Source organism: Triturus cristatus, chromosome 9 (genome assembly GCF_964204655.1).
Source record: "Triturus cristatus chromosome 9, aTriCri1.1, whole genome shotgun sequence".
NCBI classification, from domain to species: domain Eukaryota; kingdom Metazoa; phylum Chordata; class Amphibia; order Caudata; family Salamandridae; genus Triturus; species Triturus cristatus.
In genome coordinates, this window is record NC_140592.1 from 1,043,647,173 (window position 1) to 1,043,665,733 (window position 18,561).

The 18,561-nt window shown below is 46.4% G+C and overlaps 1 protein-coding gene across 2 annotated transcripts in view; it reads right to left on the reverse strand.

Moving 5' to 3' along the window:
• Positions 1-18,561, reverse strand: part of DISP2 (dispatched RND transporter family member 2) — a 320,137-nt gene that overhangs the window by 113,627 nt on the left and 187,949 nt on the right. For both annotated transcript variants that reach the window (XM_085626880.1, XM_085626881.1), the window contains one exon: positions 5,998-6,113. In XM_085626880.1, the coding sequence (XP_085483006.1) occupies positions 5,998-6,113 (116 nt within the window). The remainder of the gene's footprint in view (positions 1-5,997; positions 6,114-18,561) is intronic.

Sequence of the window (18,561 nt, forward strand, 5' to 3'; positions counted from 1 at the left end):
ACCCCAGAACCTCTGAAAGACATGTCAGTACGCCCCGCCAGAACCTAGCCAGTGCAGTGCAGTCCCATACAGTGTGGAGCAACGTCCCTTCATCACACATGCAGCGAAGACAAATCGGGGATGCCACCAAGCCGGCCCTATGCAAACGAACCCTAGTGAAATACACTCTGTGGAGGTATTTGAACTGAATGAGTCGGAGACTCGCAGCGATAGCCGCCCCACGCGGAGAGGCCAGGGCCTCCGTCCAGTCCTCCTCCTCCAGGGGGCCTACATCTTCTTCCCACGCCCCTCGGAGACGCTGCAGTGACGGGGAGCAGTAAGTCACGAGGGACTGGTATATTCTCGAGATTTTGTGGTCTCGTAGGTCCCCCATGAACAGTTTGGCCTCTATGGGACTGAAATCAGCCAACTCCTCCAGGCCCACCAGACTGGGCGAAAGGGCATGCCGGAACTGCAGATATTTAAAGAATTGGGTGCGCGGCATTTGAAAGTCTGTCTGCAGCTCTTGGAAGGATTTCAGGATAGGACCCCGCATGACATCCCCCAGAGTGGAGATCCCTATCGCGTCCCAGTCCTGGAAGCCGGCCAAGGTAGCCAATTGTGGCAGGCCACCATTTCTCCAGAGCGGAGATATGACTTTTGGAAGGAATTTCGGATTTGTCCTAAGAACCACTTTGTTACGGTGTAATTGTAAGAATGGTTCTTGTATGGTTAGAGCCTGGATTTCACTTACCTTTCTGAGGGATGTGATAGCGATAAGGAAAGCTACTTTCCATGTGAGGAACTGTAGTTCGTATTTATGGAGAGGTTCAAATAGGGGTCCCATGAGCCTAGTAAGAACAATGTTTAGATTCCACACTGGACAGGGTGGTAATCTGGGAGGAATAATTCAAAGTCCTTCCATGAAGGCTTTGATCGCCGGGACTCTAAAGAATGACAAGTGCTGTCGATTCTGTAAGTAGGCTGCTAATGCTGCTAGGTGGAGACAAATGGATGAGTATGCTAAATTACATCTTTGCAAGTGTAGTAAATAGCAAATGATGTTCTGGATGGATGCATCCAGTGGGTGTATATCATTGTTAGTGCAGTAAATGGCAAATATTTTCCATTTTGCAGCATAGCAAGCTCTAGTGGTAGGTCTTCTGGCTTCTTTTATAATGTTCATGCAGTCTGGTGGCAGGTTAAGGTAACCAAACTCTAGGACTTCAGGAGCCAGATTGCCAGATTTAGTTGACCTGGATCTGGGTGTCTGATCTCTCCATGGTTCTGGGTTATTAAGGACGGGGAGAGATACAGTTTTTGGTGTGGAACTAGAGAGAGTTCTAGTAGTGTTGTGAACCACGGCAGGCGTGCCCATGTGGGAGCTACTAGGATCAGTTTGAGAGACTGCTGTCTGAGCTTGCGTACCACTAATGGAATGAGTGGGAGAGGCGGAAAAGCGTACGCAAATCTGCCTGACCAGTTCATCCATATCGCACTGCCCTTTGACTCCGGGTGGGGAAACCGGGCAGAGAAGGTTGGGCATTTTGCGTTTTCGTGTGTGGCGAACAGGTCTACGTCTGGTTGGCCCCATTGTTTGAAAAAGGGCAGTAGGACTTGGGGATGTAGTTTCCATTCGTGGATCTGTTGTGTTTGTCGACTTAACAGATCGGCAATTTGATTGTGAACCCCTGGAAGGTGTTCTGCAAGTAGGTATATGTTCTGAGGAATGGCCCATCTCCCAATGTTCTGTGCGAGCTGGGACAGCTGCATAGAATGTGTGCCTCCTTGTTTTTGTATGTAATATATGGCTGTCATATTGTCCGTCTGGATGAGGACAGTTTTGTTCTGGACATGTAGTTGGAATGATTTTAGTGCTAGGAATACTGCTAGCAGTTCCAGGTAATTGATATGGAGCACTTTCTGTTGAGTGGTCCATTTGCCCTGAGTTGTGTGTCCGAGGAGATGAGCTCCCCATCCTGTGAGTGATGCGTCTGTTGTCAGCACTATCTGTGGAAGAGGCTCTAGGAACGGCCGCCTTTTGGACAAGTTTGTTATGTTCCACCATTTTAGAGAGCGATGTGTGCGGCTGTCCACCAACACAAGGTCTGTGAGTTGTCCGTGAGCCTGGTTCCACTGACGTGCTAGACATTCTTGCAAGGGACGCATTTGAAGTCTTGCATAAGGCACAATGAAGATGCATGACGCCATCCTGCCAATGAGTTGCATGAACACTCTTGCTGGAAGAGAGTGTTGAATTTGAAATGTTGTGATAAGAGCTTGTATATTGGCTATCCTGGTTGGGCTGGGATATGCTAGGGCTGTGGAGGTGTTTATGGTGGCTCCTAGATACTGGTGTATATGAGAGGGTTGGAGAAGAGACTTGGGATAGTTGATTGTGAACCCCAAGTTGTGTAAGATTTGGATGGTTTGGTGAGTGTGTAGAACACATTTGTTGAATGATTTGGCTTTTATTAGCCAGTCGTCTAGATACGGGAAGACATGAATTTGTTGTCTTCTGAGATGTGCTGCTACTATTGCCAGACATTTTGTGAATACTCTGGGCGTGGTGGTTACCCCGAATGGAAGGACTGTGAACTGGTAGTGTTGTCCGTCCACCACAAACCTTAGATACTTCCTGTGAGCAGGATGTATGGGAATGTGGAAGTAGGCGTCCTTGAGATCTAGTGTGGCAAGAAAATCACCTTGTTGCAGCAGTGGAAGCACTTGTTGAAGAGTGATCATATGGAAATAATCTGAGTGTATATACAGATTTAGGGGTCTGAGGTTGAGTATTTGTCTTAGAGTCCCGTCCTTTTTGGGGATTAGGAAGTAGAGTGAGTATACCCCTGTCCCTTGATGTTCTAAGGGAACTGGTTCTATTGCGTGTTTTTGGAGCAATGAGAGAACCTCTTGTTTGAGGAGCGTAAGATGGTCTGGTGACATTGAACGCTGTTTGGGTGGTATATGTGGGGGGGTAGTTGTGAGTTCCAGGCAGTAACCATACTGGATAATTTGTCTTACCCACTTGTCTGTTGTGATGGAGTTCCAGACAGGTAGGAACTGTGTTAGTCTGCCCCCGACTGGAGTGGAATGATCTGGGGGGAGCGGAGGAAAGTCACTGTTTTGTGGCAGGGGAGGTGCGAGTTTTGTTGTTACCTTGACCTCGTCCCTTGTTGTTGTTTCCTCTGTATCCACCTCTAAAATATCCTCTACTGGGGGATGTTTGTGTAGTGGCTTTGAATGTAGACGAGGTATCTGTGTCCATATTTTTGGAAGTTCCACTGTAGAAGGAGCGCCAAAAGGAGCCATGTGGTTGTGGAGACTGTAATGCTCCCATGGACTTAGCAGTCTCGGTGTCTTTTTTAATTTTTTCAAGGGCAGTGTCTACTGCTGGTCCAAATAGCTGTTCCTGGTTGAATGGCTGACTAAGTATGGTAGTTTGTACCTCTGGCTTAAAGCCTGAAATGCTTAGCCAGGCATGTCGTCTAAGGAGCACACTGGTGTTAATTGCTCTAGAGGCGGTGTCTGCGGCGTTAAGCGCACATTTAATTGACGCATTTGAAATAAGCTTTCCCTCCTGGATAATGTAATTTGCCTGGGTTTTATACTGTTCAGGCAGATGTTGTAAGAGATTCTCTAACTGGTCGTAGTGTGCCCTGTCATATCGTGCTAGTAGGGCTTGGGTGTTGGCAATACGCCAATGATTAGCGGCTTGTGCTGCTACTCTTTTGCCAGAGGCTTCTAGCAGTTTGGATTCTTTGTCGGGGGGTGGTGTTTCTCCTGTGGTTTGGGAGTTGGCGCATTTCCTAGCATTGGAAACGACCAAAGAATCCAAAGGCAACTGTCCTTTGATGTAATTAGGATCTTGAGGGGCAGGCCTATATTTCTTTTCTATTCTAGGGTTAAGAACCCTGGCATGGACAGGGTCTTTAAATACCTCGGGGCGTGCTTAATGACTCCTTTGATCATAAGCAGGATTTGTATTGACTTTTGAGATTGTTCAAAAGTATCTAAGAGGAAGTCTTCCTCTGGTGCGCCGGAGTGCATTGTGATGCCATGGTAAAGTGCCGCTCTATTTAATAATTGGCCAAACCCTAGGTGATCATCTGGAGGAGATGGTTTGGAGGGATATGGCTGCGGTTCTGGCATGTCTGTTGGGAGAGGGAATGCCCAATCGTCAAGTGGTGAGGTATCTGGATCCGTGAGCGGGTCATTAGGATCACCCCCAGCCCCTAGGTCATCATCATCATCATCTGGAGGTGGTGTATGTGATGGAGAAGGTATAGGTAAGGGTGGTGTAGGCAGAGGAGGTGGTTTAGAAGGCAGTATAGGATAGGAAGGGGGCATAGGCGATGTTGCAGAGTCCTTCCTGTGTACAGGAACTGGGGCAGGTGGTGTGTCCAGTTTTCGTTTTTTACATGGCACAGCCGTGACATGTCCAGTCTTTGGGTTAATATAAATCTTTTTCTGCCTTGGATCGATGGAATCTGGGTGAAAAAGTTCTTGTTCCTCAGGAACAGTTTTTGGTGCCGATTTTTTCGGTTCCGAGCGAGGTTTTGGCTGATCCATGTAGGTTTTGGCTTTAGGAGGTGCATCAGAGTCCTTAGCCGTTTATTTCGGTGCTGATGATGGTTTCGGAGCCGAAGCTGGATCTTTAGGCTTGGGAACCTTCGGTGCCGGTTTATCTATTGGCCTTGGCGTTTTCGGGGCCGAAGGCATCAAAGCCGATTTCGGTGCCGAGTGGTCTTTTGGCTTCGGTGCCGAAGGTGCCGGTGGGACAATGACATGCGGTTTGCTCAGTCCCGAGCTACCGGAAGGCTTGTGTTTCTTCGGAGCCGAGCCTGGAGGCGGGGCTTCTGAAGGATGTTTTCGGTCTCGACTGGGGCCAACAGGCGAAGTCTTGACCAATGTCTTTGGTTTTGGAGGGGTTGGGGCAGGGGCAGTAGTACTCACACGTTGCCCAGGAGTGATGGGGTCGTCTGAGTCCTCTGCTTCGGAGATGATTTGGAGATCCTCTGAATCTTCTTCTGGGACATCTGGGCCTTCATCAAAGATGTCCTCTGGTTCCGGAGCTGGTCTCTGTGCCATGATGTGTCTTCGAGCCCTTCGATCTCGAATGGTCTTTTTGGATCGAAAGGATGCGCAGGTTGGACAGCTGGACTCGTCATGTTCAGGTGATAGGCACAGGTTGCAGACTTGGTGATGGTCACTGTGTGGAAATTTTGCTCCACACTGGGGGCATTTTTTGAAAGGCATCCTTTCCATGAGCCGTAGGCCTTACGGCGTGGAAAGGCCCAGTGGCCCGCATCGACGTCCGGAATCGAGCCGATGAAATCGGTGTCGAAGATGAAGGTGCTTCGATGGTTTTTGTGGAAATTTTACGCTTCGAGAAGCTTGGAATTGAGATTTCCAACCGAAGCGGAAAAGTTGCATCCAAACCCAATGGCGGAAATAAATAATCTAACAATGGAGTTGATGCCCATGCGCACTGTCGTCCAAGGGAGGAGTCACCTATCTCGTGACCACGAAGACTTCTCCCAAAGACAACAACAACCTGCAAGCATCCGAGCCCAACACCAGATGGCCATCTACTATCCTAGTGTGTGATCTGCAGCTCATATGCCTCAAACTTGTTATTATTATATCATTGTGTTGAGTGAAATTTATTAAAAGTTAAAGTTGGAAGCATAAACTTACAAGAAACATTCAGCTGCCTCTTACAGCAATGAAATTAATTAACTAAGAGGCAAGTCAGTTGTCATGGGCACGCTATATGTGGTCTACATTTTTGTTGCATTTTTCAGTTGGGCTCACTTGCTAAGTCAAACTCACCCCCAACTTTTACGCCTCACCACTTTGAAAAGTCACCAGCCGCCACTGCCTGCTGACACTGTATACAGAACAAGACGTGTAGCAACTCTGGGCAAGTATCTGTGAGTTTAACAGATGCTGCTCACAGAGTTCGGTTAGACATTTCATGTACACCCGAATAACAGAGCAGTGCTCTTACCATACCTGTTCTTCTCTGCATAGGGGTAAAGGGATAACTTCTTCCTATAGCCGGTGTGACTCTGCAAGCGCTTCCAGACAATCTGCTTCCTTCCAATGTCAGTGTCTGTGGGTTCAAACCCCTGCAGGCAAATACAAACAGAAGTCACTTTAACATCTGCACAAGCAACTGTTAACATTAACTCTTTCTATTATCTCTCGGTATGACTGCTGGAGTAAGGGTTTCACTTGAAGACCTTTCATTTAGTAAGTGTGAAAAGACGTGTATATATAACACGTAACTATAGGGCGCTTCGTATACATAGACTGGAGGTACTTGGTTTGATAGTAACAGATGACACATGGTAAAAGATGCATATAAGACAGTATTAGCCGTTGAATTAACTGGGGAGAAACTTAAAATGAGCGAGGTGGGTCTTGAACGCCATCTAAAACTTGCGGGTTGAGGTGACTGAACTGTTCTTTACGGAGCGAGTTTCCAGTGAGGTCTGAAATCCAGCAACAGTGTAAAGTGTTTTTAGAGGTACTAGGAGTTTTTGACTGGTTGAGAGAAGGTTGTCAGCCAAGCTGTACTGGTTCAGCATTTGGGAGAGATTGTTGGAGTAATTTTTTGATGACTTTAATCCCAAGAGTCAATAGTTTTTAGAGAGCCCTATTTTAGGCTGAAAGCCTTCTAACATTTTCACAAAAGGATGAGGTGTGGTATATTTAGTAAGATTACACTGGGTTCTTTTGCTGATGGTTACTACTTTGTCTAGAGGGAATGTTATGTTATGTGATGTTATGTTTACTTGCATTGTGCACTAATCACCCGAGAGGGTATCCTGGAATAAGGACCTAGGACTAGTGCAAGCATCAGCATTTCTTGGATGCGTGGAATTACATGTTTATTTGGCTACTGAGAGGTTTAAAACTTAGTATTTGGCTGCAGTGATTGGAACAGTAATGGAAGATTCTAATCACATGGTGAATTGAAGAGCAAGTCAAGGTTTTTTGCTGGTGGTGATATGGTCCGATTTTCAGGGGGAAGGGCCATATAGCCAGGTAGGATGGTAGGTGCTGAGGTGGCAGGGAAGTAGATCATCCTTGTTTTTGATTAACAGAATATACCCTCAAGGGGCTAGGCAGAGCCTATAAAAATATTTTAAAATCAAACACAAAAATCATAATTTTCTTTTCTTCGAATATACAAAAAACAGTCAGTCCTTGCCAAATGTAGGTCCTTTCTCCATAAGTCTAGGAGCCAGGAAGGCCCCAGTAATTCCGCAAGATATCAATCAACTTTGTCCCAACTTTGATTGAGGCTTTTTTGACAACTTTTCAATGCCTTTCGAAAAATGGAGTAGCGCTAATGTGGGAGAAATGTCTTACTTTTTATACCTCTTATCATGGAAGTTACCAGTAGGAAAGGTCTGGTTGAACTCACGCCTTATTGCTGGTTTCAAACTGGAATGGCATGGTGAGCAAAAAAAGGATGGATTTAGGCCCAGATCTCTGTACTGGGGTGAATGTATGACATTGTTCTGCATTCTGTCCATCAATTGTTGTTTTTGCATTTGTCACCCCGAGTGGGACGGGTATGCTCAGACGTGAGTCCCGTGCTCTCCATGCCACTGGAATCAAGCTATCCTGGCTGAAGAGGGGTGAAACCCCGAAACCGGTCCTAGGATGCTTGTTTCCAGTCCAGGGAGGACCTGGCTTGGCAGTTAGGGCTGGACTGTTCCCATGAGGCACAGGGTCAAGACTGATTTGCATATTGCTGGGTTCAAACTGGAATGGCATGGTGAGCAAAAAAACGATGGATTTAGGCCCAGATCTCTGTACTGGGGTGAATGTATGACATTGTTCTGCATTCTGTCCATCAATTGTTGTTTTTGCAGAAAATATAAATCATAGCACGTATTACATTGCATGATTTAAAAATGTTTTATGCACTTTTATGGAGCTACCGCCTGGCATAAACCAGAACTCCTACATGCAATAACATTATTACTTCACTGGAGTTATTCTTAGAGTCAACTCTAAATGAGCACCTCTCCTGTCTCAGTGTTTGTATTTAAGATGTGGTACACTTCATGTGAGATTTCTCAACTGCTGAATAATTTTTCCATAAGATTTCATAGCTCTTTTCCCTAAGAAGAACTCCAAATTTTGTGATAACTTAGCAGAAGTATGTGAACATTCAAAGCATTGTTTGTCTTTCCAAAAATAGCACCCTACGACGAAAGTCCTAAATGCACTATAATGTCTCACAAGAACCTTAAGGAGGGAGATGCAAGACTGGTCCAGTAATCCCTGGACATAAAATGCAATCACAGGGGTATGAGAGTCAATATTTATAGGAATTTATCTACAGTATATATATATATCCAATAAAGAAAAATAATGAGTCCACGTCGTTGCTTGTATCTCTTTGTTTTTATTCATGATGTGCTCAAGGTGCAATACAGCCAATGCGTTTCGCCCAGACATGGGCTTCTTCAGGGCAAGGTAAGTAAAGTAACAGCGCCTTAGGCGGAATTTGTGTCAATGAAAGGTCTGGTCCGTGTTGTGATTCAAAAGTCTGTATTAGAGAAACTTGATTAAGAAGTCAGGTTCCGTGTGCGGTGAGCCATCAGCGCCGGGTCGTCCTCGTGGGTCAAAATGCAAGCATAAATCTCCACAATCAAGGGGCGCCCATGGTCCTCTGCTGATACTTTTAGAGGTCACTCTTTTCATAAGAGAGAGTGGATTCAATCATTGATCTAAAACAAATTGGGTCCACACCTGATTCCGCTGTCTTGCATATATGGCTTGCTGTCATCCTCCTGCAATAACTATGTCCTACCCCCAGTCAACATCAGAGACGTCTTCAATGTCAAGGTTTTCATTATTAGAGCTTTTGCCACTACAAAAATAATTGACAGTGAGATGCTTCTTGCTATGAATGGGTCACCCTGCACCAAACCGGTCAACACGGCAACAGCAGGAATCTTGGAGACGTCAATTGAAGGAAAGATTCAGCCTACTGTTAAGACTCCCTCACCATCAACGAGGTCTTCAATATTCAGAAAATAACCAGAAAGTGTAACATGACTATTAAGGCATCTACCACAAATGGCTGTATGTAGAAATCTGCAACACCAGGCAAAGGTTTTTACATGGAATGTGAGGGGATTCTACCTAAAAGTTTAGGCAACTTTTAGGTCTTTACAGATAAATGTTTAGGACTTTACAGATGCTGTTTGCTTCAGAATGGACCATGAATTTGAAGTTTGGGAAATTCAGCACAAGATCCACATCGCTCCCTGAAACAAGGTGTGACTCAGTGCGTACTTCCCTTTCAGCTTCACAATGCATGAAAACTTCAGGCTTTCCAGACCATCTCCTTTTGATGACTTTTAAGCTGTCAAAGATGATGTGTTGAGGATTCCTGAAAGATTTATCAGAACATTAGAATGTTGGGAGCTACACTGAAGACTAGGAAGTGGCAGAGGGTCAATAATGGCTGGTATAGACCTTCTTGTTCAAAATTCCACTACTTGCCTTAGTTTCTCTCATTTAATTTAGGCCATTATATATCTAGTGGGTAGAGTGTTCCATTAGTTTGTAGCCCTTATCCCTAGGGCTATACCAGTCATTAAAGGCTCTCTTCCTTGTTAAAGACCCTAGCTTGTGGTTTGGGTCTCAAACTTGAGGGAGGACTGATACAGCCCTTGGCTGTAGGCTATAATTTTTACCCTCTTTTGTCCTACTACAGACATCCATTCGCCTCTGAACCAATCATCTGTGAACCATTGAGGCTTCAGCTGAAAACTTGGTTCCTTTTGTTCAAAGTATTATTGAAGTACAGTATTTTTCTAGCTATAACAGCGAAAAAAGTAGAAAGATGGCAATGGCTATCTCTTCCTTTGAATTGCTGTCCTACAGTTGATTCAGTTGCAGTTTTGCAGTAGGAAGGAAGTCTTTTTCAGAGCCTATTCTTAATAACGCATCCAAAGACAATAAACAGATGGAGATCATAGCCCCAAAGGTATGCAACCACCATATTAGTGTACCCTTACTTAACAACTCCCTATGGCCATTGTGTCAGTTCCATCTAGGATACATTTGAGGAGTTTATGAAATATCTTTACCAGACGTCGTCTGTAAGATATAGATATTGTAGGAAAGTGGATTATTAGTCGGTGGGGGCATTCACCTTTGACTAGCAATAATATCACAAACACTAATAGAAACAGTCAGGTTTCAGTGAATAAACTAATCCTTGCTGAACCCCTGGTAGCTTGGCAAACAAGCAGTCAAGCTTAACTTAGGAGACAGGTATATGTAATGCATTTATTATCACCAAAACAGCAAATAAGTAAAAGACATAACACAATAAATATCCAACACTAATCTACTAAAATAGAGAATATTTTTATCTTCAGAACAACACCAAAATATCAAACTGCGATGTAAGGAACCAGAGATATGAAATGCTAAGATTAAATCAAAAATTGTACATTCTAGTACCAAAAAGCTTAAAGTGCCCCTCACGCCTATCTGGTCGTGCTGGACCAGGACAAAGTCAGAGTTTTAGGCTGACTGCAATGGAGCGCGGGTCAGTTGGGAAGAGGGCTACGTCCCGGTCAAAAGTTTACCTTCAGACTCAGTCTTTTTCTTGGAACTTTTCTATCAATGATGGGCTCATCAGAGGGTCCTTGGGCTTCTTGGATCTGAAGTTAGATGGAGGCATGCTGTAGCACGATGCCTCTGCGAGTCTCTAAGTCTTTGTCCTTGACATCGAAAGTTAGAAGCTCTGGAGTTTCAGCAGGGCAAACCAGCATGGTCTGGCTAATTTGCGAGTCGACAATGGTGGCTTGACTCCTGAGGAGCCTGTCTCCTTCAGAAGCTTTCCTGAGAAACTTTCCATAAAGTTTCCAAACTTTAAAATCTTTACATTTCTTGGTTACTTTGGGGGAAATAAGTGTCCACTAGCTCAGTCCAAGGGTTCAGCGACTCTGGATTGCCTCTTAGGGCCTAGGACTCAATTTCCCACAATGCATCTGCAAAGGGCAGGAAAAATCCAGTTGCAACTGGTCAGCTGGGGTGATTCTCTCTTTGGGCTTGCAGGTGATGTATTCCAGCTCTGTTGTACCTGTTGCTGATCAGGGAGTCTACTCCTTTTCCTTTGAGTGAAGCACAGTCCTTTCTTTGTGAAGCCTTGAGGGTTCAGCAGGTGCAGTTCATTTGAGTGCAAGCCTTCTCTGGTGCAGTGCAAGAGACCAACAGGTCAGTCCTTCTTCTTTTGTTGCAGGCAGTGTTCTGAGGAGCTCCGACCGCTCTCTCATATTTATCCTCCATTCTGGGCTGGCAAGAGGTGGTACATCCCAACCAACAGGGGTAAAGTTATCGCCTTCTGCTGCGAAGTGTGGCATATTTGTAACCCAGAATGCACTGTTCTCACAAAAATCAAAATGGAGAAAATCTCTCCTTGGTGTGTGTGTGTCTGTGTAACCCAACCCAAAGGAGTGCAACAACTCACTACACTGCTCTTGCAGTCCCTCTCCTAATCTAATTAGAGGCCTCCCATCTCGCTGGGGATCAAGGAAGTGGGGGCTGGCCTGGGTCCTGTGACATCTGGTCTACTGCCTTTGAAGCCCAGCTGATCTCCCCATCCTCCTTCCTCTCCCTGGCTTCCCCAGGAAGCAAATCTCCTCCTACAAAATGGCTGTATTGTTTTAGCCCCTCTGCCTCTTCACACCTACTCAGGGGGCAGCTTGGCTCAGGCTCTCAAAGGCTAGCTAAACAGAAGAGGCTGCTACATGGTAGCTTTAGGTAACCTCAGGATATTATGTTCTAAAACTACTTTTCTGTAATAGCTATAATAAATCTGACAAAGGTAAGTTGTTGAAATTATTGTAACCATTATTTTGATACTTTGAATGATATTGCAAGCTACTTCCTAAGCAAAAAAGTCTTCCCATGTTAGCCTATGGTTCTAGAAGCACTATAATAGAGAAAACAATTTTGGCTGTTTTTCCCTACCAGGGCATATAAAACATATTTTATATTGTCCCTGCTTTTTATAACAATGCACCCTACTCTAGGGGCACCAAGGGCAGACCTTAGGGGAGATGTATAAGTTACAGAAGGAATATGCTACTTACCAGTATGCATCTGTTCTTGGCATGTAGAGCTGCAGATCTACACACTTTTGCATAGATCGCCATCTGGTGTTGGGCCCGGATGTTTGCAGTTTGTTTTTCCTCTTGGAAAGTCTTTGGAAGTTACGAGGTTGGTGACTCCTCCTTTGGATGGTATTGCGCGTGAGCTTCGGCTCCATTCTCGGATTGTTTTTCGCCAGCAGGGAAAGATGGAGCGTAGTAATAACAGTGAAGAAACCCATGTATGTATCTAAATAAGATAAACTTGAGCAGATACAGGTAGCCGGGGAGGCGGGTGGGCGTGTGAAGATCTGCAGCTCTACATGCCAAGAACAGATGCATACTGGTAAGTAGCATATTCCGTTCGAGGCATATGAGCTGCAGATCACACACTTTTGCATAGACTATATAGCAGTTCCCAACCTTAGCGGCGACCACCGGTATCTGTTGCAGTGGTTTGAAATAATGTTTTGAGTTCAGCCTGGCCCACACTAGCTTGTTGCTTAGTTTGCACATCTACACAATAGTGTTTGGTAAAAGTGTGCGGTGTTGACCATGTAGCTGCTTTGCAGATATCATCTAATGGGATGTTCCCTAAAAATGCCATGGAAGCCCCTATCTTTCGTGTAGAATGGGCTTTAGGGGGAACGGATAGCATTCGTTTTGCTTTGTGGTAGCAAATCTGGATGCATTTTACAATCCACCTAGTTATCCCTAATTTTGAGATGGGGTTGCCCTTGTGTGGTGGAGAGAAAGAGACAAACAGTTGTTTGGTCTTGCGGAAAGGTTGTGTTCTCTCGCTGTAGTAGAGTAAGGCTCGTTTGACATCTAGCGTGTGCAGAGCCCTTTCTGCAACGGTCTGTGGTTGCAAGAAAAATACTGGTAGTTCTACAGATTGGTTTAGGTGAAAAGGGGAAATAACTTTAGGTAGGAATTTTGGGTTGGTACGGAGAACAACCTTGTTATGGTGCATTTGAAGAAAAGGTTCTTGTATGGTAAGTGCTTGTATCTCACTGACCCTTCTAAGGGAAGTGATGGCTACAAGGAAAGCTGTTTTCCATGTTAGGAATTGTAGTTCGCATTTGTGCAAAGGTTCGAAGGGAGGCCCCATTAGCCTTGTGAGAACGATATTTAAGTTCCACACAGGTGAGGGTGGTACTCTGGGGGGAATTAGTCTTTTCAGGCCTTTCATGAAGGCTTTAATGGCAGGTACTCTAAAGAGTGATAGCTGTTGCCTTGTTTTTTAAGTAAGCTGCAATTGCAGCAAGGTGTAGTCGAATGGACGTATAGGCTAGATTACACCTTTGTAGGTGGAGTAAGTGCCTATGATGTGTTGAATGGTCATGTCCAGGGGATTGATGGTGTTATTATGGCAAAAAAAAAACAAATCGTTTCCACTTGGCAGCGTAGTACGCTCTAGTGGTAGGTCGTCTAGCGTCTCTGATGACGTTCATACAGTCAGGGGGAAGATTTAGGTACCCAAATTCTAGGATTTCAGGAGCCAGATTGCAAGGTTGAGCTGAGCTGGGTCCGGGTGTCTGATCTCTCCATGGTTCTGGGTTAGGAGGCATGGTGAGAGGTGTAGTTTTTGGTGTGGTACTACAGAGAGTTCCAGCAGCGTGATATACCTCGGCTGTCTGGCTGTACTAGGATTAGTGTGAGGGAGTGTTGTTGTAGTTTGCGCACCACTAATGGAATGAGTGGGAGAGGCGGAAAAGCGTACGCAATTTTGCCTGACCCGTTCATCCATATCGCATTTCCTTTGGACAATGGGTGTGGGTATCTGGCGGCGAAGCTTGGGCATTTTGTGTTTTCGTGGGTGGCAAAGAGGTCTATCTGTGGATGCCCCCACATTTGAAAGAACGGATGAAGAACCTGTGGGTGAAGTTCCCACTCGTGGATTTGTTGTGTCTGTCTGCTGAGCAAATCTGCCACGGTGTTTTGGACTCCTGGGACATGTTGAGCTAGGAGGAAGATTTTGTGGGGAATTGCCCATCTCCATATGCTCTGTGCTAATTGAGAGAGCTGTGGAGAGTGTGTGCCGCCTTGTTTTTGTATATAATACATGGCCGTCATGTTGTCTGTGCGAATGAGGACTGCCTTGCCTGAAATCTGTGTTTGAAAAGATTTTAGGGCTAAAAAGATTGCTAGTAACTCCAGATGGTTGATATGGAGTAACTTTTTTTGAGGCGTCCATGTGCCCTGCACGTTGAGATGTAATAGGTGAGCTCCCCAGCCGGAGAGCGATGCGTCCGTTGTTAGTATTATCTGGGGAACCGGGTCCAGGAACGGTCGAACTTTGGAAAGGTTTGTGGTGTTCCACCACTGCAGAGAGCGATGGGTGCGACCATCTACCAACACCAGATCTGTCAGTTGACCTTGGGCCTGGTTCCACTGGTGCGCTAAGCACTCTTGGAAGGGACGCATCTGGAGCCTTGCGTGGGGTACTATGAAATTGCAGGAGGCCATCATCCCTATTAGTTGCATGAACACTCGTGCTGGAAGGGAGTGTTGAGGTATGAATTTTTGTCGTAAAGCCTGAATGCTTGCAATCCTGTCCGGATTGGGGTAGGCTATCGCTTTTGAGGTGTCTATGGTGGCACCGAGGTATTGTTTTATGTGGGATGATTGTAGCTGGGACTTTTGGTGGTTCACCGTGAAGCCTAGTTGGTGAAGTAGTTGGATTGTGGTGGAGGTGTGTTGTACACACTGATTGTATGAAGTGGCTTTTATCAGCCAATCGTCTAGGTATGGGAAGACGTGAATGTGCTGTCTTCTCAAGTGTGCCGCCACCACTGTCAGGCACTTGGTGAATACCCGTGGTGCTGTTGTGACTCCGAACGGGAGCACTTTGAATTGGTAGTGTTGTCCGTCCACTACAAATCTGAGGTACTTTCTGTGAGCATGGTGCACTGGAATGTGAAAGTATGCGTCTTTCAAGTCCAGAGTGGTGAGGAAGTCGTTTTGGGAGAGGAGCGGAAGTACCTGCTGAAGCGTTACCATATGAAAATGGTCTGAGTGTATGTATGTGTTTAGGGGCCGGAGATCTAGAATAGGTCGTAGAGTCTCGTCCCTTTTTGGTATGAGAAAATATAGGGAGTAAACCCCCATATTTTGTTGATTGACAGGAACGTGTTCTATTGCCTGTTTTTGTAGGAGGGAGATTACCTCCTGCTTTGGTAATTTTGAATGTTCTTGTGACATTGGGTGTTGCCTGGGTGGAATGTTTGGGGGGGTAGATGTTAGTTCTAGGCAGTAGCCTGACCGAATTATTTGGGTCACCCATTTGTCTGAGGTGATGGTCGCCCAGACATGAAGGAAATTTTGGAGTCTGCCCCCGACCGGAGTGGAATGGTCTGGAGGGAGCGGGGGGAAGTCATTGGGTAGGAGGTGTGGCAGAATGGGCGTTGTTTGTTTTGCCTCTGCCCTTGTTGTTGTTACCCCTGTAGCCGCCTCTTTGGTAACCTTTTGTAAAGGTGGTCTGAGTAGGGGATTTATATGATGTGGACGCTGTGTCTGAGGAGTAGCCTCTGGATGTACTCCGAAAGGAGGAGCGGCGAAAGGAGCGTCTGGGCGGGTGTGACTGTAAGGCCCCCATGGATTTTGCGGTATCCGTATCTTTTTTCATTTTTTCTAAGGTCTCATCCACCTTTGGCCCTAATAGATGTTCCTGGTCAAAGGGATGGTTAAGGATTGAGGCTTGTACTTCTGGTTTAAAACCAAATACCCTTAGCCAAGCATGGCAACGGAGAAGGATGCTGGTGTTGATGGCACTGGAGGCTGTGTCTGCTGCATGTAGGGCACAACGTATGGAGGTATCTGTGATTGTTTTACCCTCTTGAATTAACTCGTTGGCCCTAGCTTTATATTTTTCAGGGAGATGGTGCATTATGCTCTCGAACTCGTCATAATGAGCCCTGTCATATCTGGCCAGTAGTGCCAGAGTGTTTGCTATACGCCATATGTTGGCCGGCTGGGATGCTGTGCGTTTGCCTGATGCATCTAGTAGTTTTTATTCTTTGTCAGGTGGTGGTGCATCACCTGACGCTTGCGAATTTGCCCTTTTACGTGCAGTAGATACTACTAAAGAATCTAGTGGCGCTGGTCCTCTGATGTAGGAGGGATCTGAGGGAGCAGGTTTGTATTTTTTTCAATACGTGGGTTAATGACCCTGGCTCTAACTGGGTCCTTAAAAACTTCTGGTGCATGTTTTACCACTCCTTTGAGCATGGGCAATATGGAGGTGGACCTATGTGCGGTATCAAATGTGTCTAGGAGGAAATCTTCCTCCACGGGGTCGGTATGCAAGTCCACCCCGTGATAATGTGCCGCCCTTTGCAGAAGATGGTTGAACCCTAATGAATCTTCTGGTGGAGATGGCCTAGAAGGGTAAAGATCGTCTTGTGGGACGTTGGGGATATCTGGAATATTGTAATCGTCCCATGGGTCTGGGGATCCTGTAGGGGTGGGGTCCTGTGGCACATCCCCTATATCATGATATGGGTCCCTGATCATCATCGTCTGGAGACGGGGTCAGAGAACGATGAGGTGGGGGTGGAGAGGGCGGAGGGGGGGAAGGAGGAGGAGGTGGAGGGGGAGGGGAAGGTATTCTGAACGGAGAGGTAGCAGAGTCCTTCCTCTTTGGAGGTGGAGGCGGAGCAGGCTTCTCCAAATGTCTCTTTTTGGTAGAGAGTATCAAATTTCCAGTTTTTGGATCCTTGGTGAGAGTTTTTTGCAAGGGATCCGGTGTAAATAGTTCTGGTGAGGTTATTTGGCCCTTTGGTGCCGAAGGCGTCGGGGCCGATGTCTTTTTAGGTTTTTCTGTGCCGGTTTGTTGCTTAGAACCCGGCTTGGGAACCTCCGGTCTCTTGATCGGCGCCGAGATGGGCTTCGGCTTGGAAGTGTCGATGCCGGTGGGCTTGTGTGGTTTGGTCGGTACCGAAGATGGCGTCGGTACCGAAGAGCTGGGTTTCGACCCCGAGGGCTTTGGTGCGGAGCTCGGTGTGGAGGCCGGTTTCTTTTTCGGTGCCGAAGTGTGTTTCTCGGCACCGCTGGCAGGCTGGCTTGAGCCCGAGCCGCCAGAAGGCTTATTTGGCTTCTTCACCGGGCCCGAAGGTGGGGTGTGTGAAGCAGTGTCTCTGGTCTTGCTTAGGCCCGGAGGCGAAGGCATGACCGAATGCTTTTTGGGTGTCGGCGTGGGTGTGGGGGGGGTAGATTGGTACACACGACCCTCTGCGCCGGAGTGATGTCTTCCACATCTGACTCGTCGGCCTCGGAAGCGCTGACGAGGTCCTCTTCAGTGCGATGGTGTTCCGGATCGTCGATGTCGTCTCTGAAGATGTCGACTGGAATGGACGTCGAGGAGTGTGCCATGTTCCTTCTGGCTCTTCGGTCCCGAATAGTATTTTTGGATCGGAAAGACTTACAGACCGGACAGTCTCGAGCCTCGTGTTCAGGGGAGAGGCAGAGGTTGCATACCTCATGAAGATCGGTGTGGGGAAATTTGGACCCACATCGAGGGCACTTTTTAAATGGAGTTCTTTCCATGAGCCGGGACCGGAGCTTGGGTAGGCCCGAAGGCCGCCGTCGACGACTGGAACCGAAGGTTTGTGCCGATGAGAAGGCGAGTTGATTGAAGAGATCGCGATCGAAACAATACCGCGATTTGGGGTGAGGATTGCGCGTCGATCGTCGAACTGGAAGCTGTTCGAAACCGGAGCGCGAAGATTACATCCGAGCCCGATGGCGGAAAAAAACAATCTGAGGATGGAGCCGAAGCCCATGCGCAATACCATCCAAAGGAGGAGTCACCAACCTCGTGACTTCCAAAGACTTTCCAAGAGGAAAAACAAACTGCAAACATCCGGGCCCAACACCAGATGGCGATCTATACAAAAGTGTGTAATCTGCAGCTCATATGCCTCAAACAAGTAGGTTTGGGCTTTGAAAGTACTTTTAAATCCAAAGCTGAATTTGGACAGAGTTTTAATTTCAAAACCAGTCTGAAAAGCAGGCCTAGCTTTAAAATGAGACCAGGCACCACAGCAGTGCACACCTAAGTGTATTAAGTCCACATGGGTCTCTAAACCTACATGCCCTACCATATACTACAGACTGACAGGTAAGTTGTCTTTGCAAGTTAGAATGATACAAATTCCCATGTACCCTTAGAGGACAGAACACTGACCCTGGGCTTGGTTAGCAGAGCCCAGAGCACTTTCGAGCCAGTAACCACCATTATTAGTTAAAACATGGGGTTGATAGGGGCACAAAGGTTGACTCTTACCCCCCCCCCACAAACAAAAGGGGTTGGTCAACTGTTACTCCTCATCATCTAAGTATAAAAACCTGGAATCTCCCTTAGCATTGGCATGGGCAGTCCCAGGTCTGTGCTTGACTGTGAAGTGCATTCCTTGTAGAGAAATGGACCACCTCAACAATT